The sequence below is a fragment of the Manis pentadactyla genome, chromosome 2 (assembly GCF_030020395.1).
Source record: "Manis pentadactyla isolate mManPen7 chromosome 2, mManPen7.hap1, whole genome shotgun sequence".
In the NCBI taxonomy this organism is placed as follows: domain Eukaryota; kingdom Metazoa; phylum Chordata; class Mammalia; order Pholidota; family Manidae; genus Manis; species Manis pentadactyla.
In genome coordinates this window covers 46,345,600-46,354,268 of record NC_080020.1, presented here as the reverse complement: position 1 = coordinate 46,354,268, position 8,669 = coordinate 46,345,600, and the positions used below count along the sequence as shown (strand labels likewise).

The 8,669-nt window shown below is 35.8% G+C and overlaps 1 protein-coding gene across 4 annotated transcripts in view; it reads right to left on the bottom strand.

Annotated features, from left to right (window-relative positions):
* Nucleotides 1–8,669, bottom strand: part of CREBRF (CREB3 regulatory factor) — a 59,770-nt gene that overhangs the window by 1,346 nt on the left and 49,755 nt on the right. For 2 of the 4 annotated variants that reach the window (XM_036884835.2, XM_036884830.2), the window contains one exon: nt 4,520–8,634. In XM_036884835.2, the coding sequence (XP_036740730.1) occupies nt 8,519–8,634 (116 nt within the window). In that variant the 3' untranslated portion in view covers nt 4,520–8,518. Of the gene's footprint in view, nt 1–2,995; nt 3,462–4,519; nt 8,635–8,669 lie in introns of those variants that run through there. The other 2 variants (XM_036884833.2, XM_036884832.2) reach the window with 2 other exon arrangements.

The following is an 8,669-nucleotide window of genomic DNA, read 5'->3' as shown; positions in this document are numbered from 1 at the left end:
TTAGAGCACCTCCTATGTGCCAAGCACACAGTACTAAGTGCTTAATGTGCATCATCTAACTTTACTCTCACAACAATCCTAAGAGAGAAGATTATCCACATTTTACATATGAATAAACAGACACAGAATAATGACTTGCCTAAATTCAAATGGAATTCCTAGGTCAAAGGATTTGTGCATTTAAATATTCTGATACATCCAACCCAATTGTAGAGGTTACATCAATTTACACTCTCACCAGCAATGTGGTACAAATGCTTGCTTTCCCATGGCCTCACCAACATGGTGTGTTAACAGGCACTGGGATTTTTGCCAATGTGATTAAGTGAAAATGTCATCTTTTAATATGCATTTCTCATCATGAATGAGGTTGAGAGCTATGTGTGTTTACTTTGCTCATTTCTCTATTGGGTTGTTGGTCTTTTTCATATCAATTTCCAGAAGTTCTTTATATATTAGAAAGATGAGTTTTTCATACAGAATTTTGACTATGATGTTTTTGGGCCTTAAAGTATTACTTTAAATTTTTGGTTCTACTTTTGTTTCACATAGACTTCATCTTCATTTATGACTCCTGGATTTGGGATCCAAGTCAGAAACTCCTCTGGCTTCCAGCCCCAGATACTTCAAGGAATTGTTTACATTTCCTCCTGGTGTTTTTGTTTTTACTGTTGGATCTTTATCCATTTTGAAATATATGTTGGCTTATGGTGTGTGATAGAGCCAACTTTACTTTCTCCAGAGAGTTACTCAGTTGTTTCAACACTTTTCTGAAGAATCCATCGTTTCTCACTGATTCTGGATGCCACATTTAGCACACTAAATTCTCTGGTAGGCTTTCCCATTCTGTTCTGTTGGCCTGTCTGTTCATGCATGGACCGAAGCAACACTGTTTTATTACCGTTTTATGTGCTGTACTGTTAGGCTTAAACATCTCTCTTCTTTCCATTCACCTGCCCCATCTTCCAGCTATTATTTTCCACCATGTGAACTTTAGTTTTTTGGTTTTTGTCTCTGTTAACTCCATTGACGTATTTTATTGGGATGGCATTAAATTTTTTATTGAGCTTAGAGGACAGCTTTATGTTGCTGACTGGTCATGTCCAAGAACTTGGCCTATCCATTTGTTCATTTTCTTCTGAGTCCTACACAGTATTTTAAAGTCTTCTTTATCTAGATCTTGTACATTTTCTGTTAATTACTGGTGATGTTTTAAAATTAAAACCTTTTAAAGAAACAGTTTGCAGTTTTTCAGGTCAAACATTTTGGATCCTCAAATAGAAGATCCCCTATTTAGGACAGTGAAGAAGCTCTATGTCTGAAAGCAGCAGATGTGCCAGCATCACCTTGGACCCATTTCACATCAGGGTTCTTGCTGTTAATTCCTATGCGATCAGCAGTTCACAATCGCTCTCTATGCAGCAATTAAAGAAGAAAATACAGCCTCCTTTTTCTTCACCCTCCAACATACTCCTTTCTAACGGAGACCTAGTTCTAAGCCCTTAAACTAGGGGCCATCTTTGAGGTATAGACTGGTGACCCACACCCCCAGTGACTACTGCCAGCATTGTTTTGCTCCTGTCACTGTTACCCACTGATCTTGTAACTGGCTTTTAGTTACTGCATCTGCTAGGTCTGGGCTTTAGTTTTTCAGATTTTAAGCCCATTATCTCCCTGCTACACAGACGTCATCCAGATATTGCCTGTGACTCGACCTAGTCCCTTAGAACTGAGTATGAATTGTCTCTAAGTGCAGCAAGACTGGACTTTGAACTGGGAGCTCTCTATCATGTAAGCTGGGTCTGGGATGAGCCCTATCATCTTCATCTTGTCTTTTTTGCTGACCCCACCCCCGTGCCATTGAGAGAACTAGCTGCATTTCCTGACAGGAAGGCACCCAGCAGGGCTTAATGAATGCCACCCTAGCCTTCTAGACTTTTTAGCACTTTCTTCCTATTGGAACCTTTCAACTGGGTATTTAAGTACTACCTAACTGCCTTTCTGACTAAAGAGCCCTCTAGGCTCTGAAATTACTGTTGGTGAGGAAGGACATTGGACGACCCATATACTGAGTGCTACCCACAGAAGGTTCTGTTTTCTAAGGACTATACACTGACCTGGCTCACCCAGCAACTTAAATCCCAGGATCATGACAGATGCTCCTATGAGTAGTGGTCTTGAGATGTCAAGTCCTGTAACAAAACCTGTTCATGGGAGGCCATGTCTGCCTTGCTCCGTGATGGCTCCATTGTCACTCAGCTGAAGCAAAAAGGACTTCTTCAAGGGTCATGGGAGGTCATGAACACAAACCTGCTGATAAGTCTCTAACATACCGCACTGGGTGTGGTACCTGTGTCCTTGCAAATACTTCAGCAATAATGCATCCAGAGCCTTTTGCATGTCATTCTGCTATCCTGTTCACATACCACTTCCTCAGCAAACTGTGAGTTTCTGGAGGTCTCTTTATTCTCACTATAGCCCAGTCCCTAGCACAAGTCTTGACAGAGTACATGCTAAGCAAATGTTTGCTGGCTGAAGGAACACACACTGCTATGGTGGTATTCACTCAGGTGCCCTGACTTAAGGCTGTTAGTGTATGCCTAGGCTAGCTCTGAGACTTAGAATTGTTAAACACAGAAACACATATAAATGTTTGTCAGGAGAGATTCAGAATATTTTCCCTCAGAGAAACTGCTTGCCCAAAGAATCAAAGCAGAGAAATAAGAATAAACTGAACTATGCTCTAAACTATGAAGAATGCCAATGTCTTTACCAACAGAAGGTCTACATAATAGCTACATTTCACTGAAGTACTCAAAAATCAGCCCAAAGTGTCAAACACTGTTAGCTCTTTGTACACCACACCAAAAAAAGGGCTCGTGCTGTCTTTGGTTTGGAATTCCTTTGCAGTGGATTATCCTGAAGAGGAATGGATGGTTCCTGGTAAGCAACAGAGAAAGGAAGGGCGAAAACATGAGGCAAACAATCCAAAACCTTTTCTTTTCATCTTTTTTTATTTTAAATTACAAAGGATGTTGCATACACTGATGAATCTGTATCTGACTAGAAGTGCTGAGGGTTGGAAGGTGACAGAAAACAAAGGCAACATTTGAATTGCCTTTTCTTCTGAAAAGAAAAACTGCACAACTATTAACCAACATTTAATAGAATAATTTTTAAACAGCTCATGCGTTAACAAGATAAAATTCTTTCTAGACAAAAGACAAGACTGAATCCAATAAAAAGTTTCATAGCTCCAGTTGGGGGGTGGGGAAACAAAACTACAGAATATTTATGATAGCATTACAAACAGGATCCTACGCAACTATGCAAAAGAGGTTGCCACATTGTATGAACAAATGCTTTGAATTCTTGCCCTTCCGCTCTTCTCTTGTGACTTCTTACGTGCAGTCAGCCCTAGTATCACTGTTAACCACAAATGCTAAGTTACAGGACAAATCCTAGGGGGAAAAGGTAAAAAAAGCAGGCAGTGGAATACAGTGTCATAAAAATGTGGTGGAAAGGCAGATACAGAACACACATACACATTTCTGCTATTTGGTTCTGAAAAAAACAAAGGATGATGGGCAAGACACAGTCATCAGTCCTGCTCCCATCCACCCAGAATTTAAGTAACTACACCACTGTGTTTACATTATTATGAAGAGGCAAACCTAGTTCACCCAAACTTGGCACACTGAAATCCAACTCTGATGTTTTCACTAGTCACCAAGTCTTCAATTCCAGAACACTATTTGGAAGTAGTTTTAAGGTTCTGTTCCCTCACTACTACACCCAAACCTCTCTTTTCTGAACAAAAATGGCAATTTGGCATAATTCAGTTCCTGGTGTAATTTCTACAATTTCAGTCAGTCAGTTTACTAAGCATGAGGATTATGCTTCAACACATAATCCCACTTGCCTACGGAAGTGTAAAACTTTCAGTAGTACATTTTCATCATCTTTCCCCAACATGCTTATTCCTTAAAACGAAACAACCATTCCTACAAGTTGACATTCACTGTAACATCCCAACGTGTTTGAAATATTAAAAAAACATGGAGTCATCTTCTCATAATGCCCTTGTTAAGATTACAAAGATTACAAAAGAACCCACAAGTATTACGGCACTGTGTGAGACTTATTTGTCATGATCCAAGGGAAGAACAAGACTGCAATTCTGTGCAAAGTTGTGGAAATGGCCTCAGTTCCATGGGAAATGGTATTCCACAATAGACTTCACTAGAAGGATAATTGAAACCTTTTACTTTAACACTGAAAGCATAATTCAATGCCTTCTCAAAATTCAAGTTTCAAGATTTGGAGAGATGCTAACATTCTCTTACATAATTAACTAGAAAATACTTGAACAGAATTTTAGGAAGACTATATAAAGAAAAAGAATATAAGTTTTAGTTAATTCCTGCTGAAGGCAACTTGAATTCGTTTCTTAGAAAGTTAACTAAATCTTAGCAGCTAAAATATTTTTAAATGTATGGAATAAAGAAAAGCACATCCATTCTTGACATTTTGGTGAATAAACTAACAGCTTTATTAATGAAGGCAAACATCAGATAATTGTATGAATACTATATATAAAAAAGAAATCCAAACTAACAGCATTGTATTTCAAAAGTACTGTACTTCTGTTTCTTTTAAAGAGACTTGTCATCTGTTTTATAAAACAAAATGGGTATCTTCTAAAAAATTCTGGAAAAATGAAACAATCAATTTCAAGCTGATGAACTGAACACACCTTTCTTTAAATGCAGACTATTGCTAAGGAGCAAATAAAGTCAAGCATCAGAAAGAAGATGTATGACAAATTCATGAAAGTCAGAAAAAAAGGATGTAGTGAAACTACTGCTAATCTTTCCCCCTCATATTCAAAGACCATTCAAAACTGGTCTTTCATACAAATATAAAATAACTATAAAGAGAGGGAATTAAAAACCATACCCATCTGAAATCCTTCATGCTGTTTTTATAATAGCTCTGATTCTCTTACCAAAAAGGTCAAGTGAAAGATTTAGGAAGTGGAAGGGAATGAAGACATTTTGTCAAATGTACAAGTAAGGCACAATATAAAGCCACATCATAATCTGTCATGAAGGATATAGGAAAGGACAAGACTCATACATGGTACAGTAGAACAAGCAATCATATTGACTGAAAAAGTGTGGCACCCAATTCAAAATTCAGACAAGATCTTAACAAGAACGACTGGACAGCATGCTTTCATATGGAGACAAACTCTACAAAGAATCCAGTGTATCTGAAACGAGGAAGAACGTTCTTTGCTGTTGTTGTTTTAAATCATAGTAGTACTAGAGTCAAAGTTTATAATTGCTTTTGGAACAATGGGTTTATTAGAGGTGAATTCACAATGCCTTCACTTAAGGTAAGATCTGGACTTCATTATGAACTATCTGTATACCATGTATGAACACAGAAAACCTTTAGAGAACTCTTTTCTAATGATCTTCACCCAAATATACATGCCACAATTTTTAAAAACAGAACATGTACAATTGTTGGAGTTTTCACGTTACCCTTTTAAGATTTGTTTGTGTGATACACTAAACGTATATATTTTAATGACAATAGAGGAAGCAGATTATTACTGGCATTAAAGTACAACCATTTCTAGACGGTTTTAAATGCCACAGAGTCCCCTGGTTAAAATGTAAAGCTGCACAGCTTGCCTATGTCATCTTTATGATAAAGTTAAAACAGCAAGAGGATTTAACTTTCACTCTACATTTTACTGCCAGGTTTTTATTTAGATCAAGTATCGCTGCAGCATTCTGACCAGCCCAGATTTAGCAGCAAATGGCAGGAATCATATAAAATGCAATTTTTTTTAACAAAGTGCTTTTCTAAGATTTACATACATATATAAATAGGTACAAAATAAAGTGTCAACATTAAAAAGCTCAACTATTTAAAAGCTTTTAACTATTTAACTTAAGTAGTACATATAAAACACTGAAATGCAAGGATATGGAATCTACTAAACAGATTCAAAGTCTTTTTTTGAAATGCAAGACCAAAAAATCAAATTCTGGTTTGTAGACAGGAAAAAAGTATCAAAAACCAGAATTCCTAACAGAGCAGCTAGAAAGGGGCAATTTTATAAACCTCATCAGCTGAATCTCTATCATGAAGTGATTTTCACCCAACTGCAAACTGCCATATTTTGGAACATGTTTAAATTTACCACACACACTCTGTCAAAACTTCATATGCTTCCAAGTTACAAACTTGTGCTTTGCCTTTTCCCACCTAGAAGGAAAAACTTTGAACAATGAACTTACAATCTATTAAACTTTCAGATCTGAGCTTATCACCTGTTTAGCGTGAATGCACTAACCAGGTACATTCCACCACGCACACAAGAAAATCTTGGACGTCACAGTTCAGTGGAGGTGTTAAGTTAATCCTCCTCAGAGTTTCTTTTTCATGATGTCAAAGAAGCATCATTGTTTAGTTGTTACTGTGTGTTTTAGAATCGAACCTTTATAAGCTATAGCTTCATGTGCTATCACTTACAAATGGGCAGGGTAGAAAGAGAAGAAAGTAAAAGAAAAGGAAACACTATATGGACAAAATATAATTAAAAAATAAATTCTCCAAGGGGTAACAGAGAAATAGTTGGAGAAATAGACACTTTCCCAGCAGCTAGGTCTGAAATTTTTGGTTTGTTTTTTTTTCTGGCTAGGTAGGACTTTTCTTTAAGTATAGTTTTTAAGCCACCAGTTTTCAAAGTTCCAAACACAAGATTAGAGAATAGAACAGTAGGAGAGACAAGATGGAAAGACCTGTGGGGAAGGTTTATAATGCTGCCTTGACACAAGAAATTTCTCATTAAGAGGTAAAGCTTTAAAAGTTAAAACACTGACTAATGAAGCTGTTTTATGTGAGCAAAAAAGAGCACCTAAAAACTAAATGCGTTAATATTTCTCAGTTCTAGAAACTATAGAAGAAGAATAAGTCACATGTAAGTTTGAAGAAGCTAGTTTGAAAATACCTGTACAAAAATATAAAAATCTATAAATTTTTTTTGTTTTAAGCTTGTGTTGATCTTTGAAAATATTACATGCACAATAATACATCAATTGGAAAAGTGGCAACTAAAGAATTAGATATTTTTAGCTTTTTTCTTTCTTTACATATATATATATACATAATACAATAAAAATAATCTGTATTTTGGTTGTTTGGTGGAAGTATACTACAATAAGCTAAATAAACTTTTTAATTTTCAAGGTCAAAATCTATTTTACCAATAGCTTACTAAAATGAAATATATTAAAATTTCCTACAATAAGTGCAGAAATAAAAAGATTTACAGACACCTAAATGGCCACCAAGTTATCTACTATGGAAGCAAACTAGAGGAACAGCAAAATAATATTTGTATGTGTGGATGCTCCTTCTGTAGATAATTGGACCCAAACAGAAATAAAATTCACAGTTCAGTAAGATCCCTAACCCTGACCTTTTCATTTTTCTTTTTTTTTTCTCCTTTTTTTCATACATTCATACAGTATCATGTAAGCTGTGCAAAACTTTACTTAGACTGGCAGTTTGCCATATCAGTTGCATTTGTCTTTGGTACAAAAAATAAAACAATCGCAATAATGTGCAAGTATTTGTCTTCTTCCGGTCAAGTACCGAAATATGAGTTTTCTAGAGCCATCTTTTTTTGTTTGTTTTTTTGTTTTGTTTTTTATACAATACACAGACTCTGTGGCATATATCTACATTTCAACATAGTCCTATATACATTCAAAAAATCTGAAAAAGAGTTGGAACAAAAAAACATTTAAACCCCATAATTTTTCCATCTATGTATCTTGTTTTTCCACATTAGGGTTTTCATCATACAAAATATTACCAGTTTTATAGTTTCCCCAAAATACAAGGCACAAAGAATATGCTTTTTTTTTCTTACTTGCACAGACATTTTATATATATATTTATATATATATTTATACATACCATATTGAGCTCAGAAAATGAACTTCTAATATGGCACAGGGGCATGAGTGCTGGGTTGTGCCATGTACAGGTGAGATTCATGGTTGTGGAAAATTAGAACAAAAGGAGTAATTCTAAAAACAATCTAAACTGACTGTTTAAAAAAATGCTTCCTCAATTTTTTTGTGTGGTTCAGAGCATAAACCTGCCACAAGATTTGGCATTTACTAATATCCTCACTCTTCCAAAATGTTTTGCTTTAACAGATTTTTGCAATCTGTATCTCAACATTTACTTAAATGTATGAGTTTCAGTTCTGATGTCAATACAAGTTTTAACCATGGTTTATGCTCTGAAAATGCAATAATCAAGTATTTTGGATCATGCTTTACTTATGCTACTTAGTTCTTAAAACAATGTAACCTAATTGTAAATGTTTACATAATGCTAAACTGACATGCAAACAGAATGAAAATTTACAATGAATAAGGACATGACAAACAGACATTTCTGACCAGTGGTCCAATGAAGCTGATTACACTTTTGATGTTGGTATCCTTAGTCCTACAAGGCCTCCGGTGGGATTGCCTTCTGCGGTCTTCTCTAACACCTGGTTAACAAATTCTGAGGTTTGCCCAGCAACTGGGAGACCTGAGGAAAAAAATAAAAGGCACACTAAGATACAG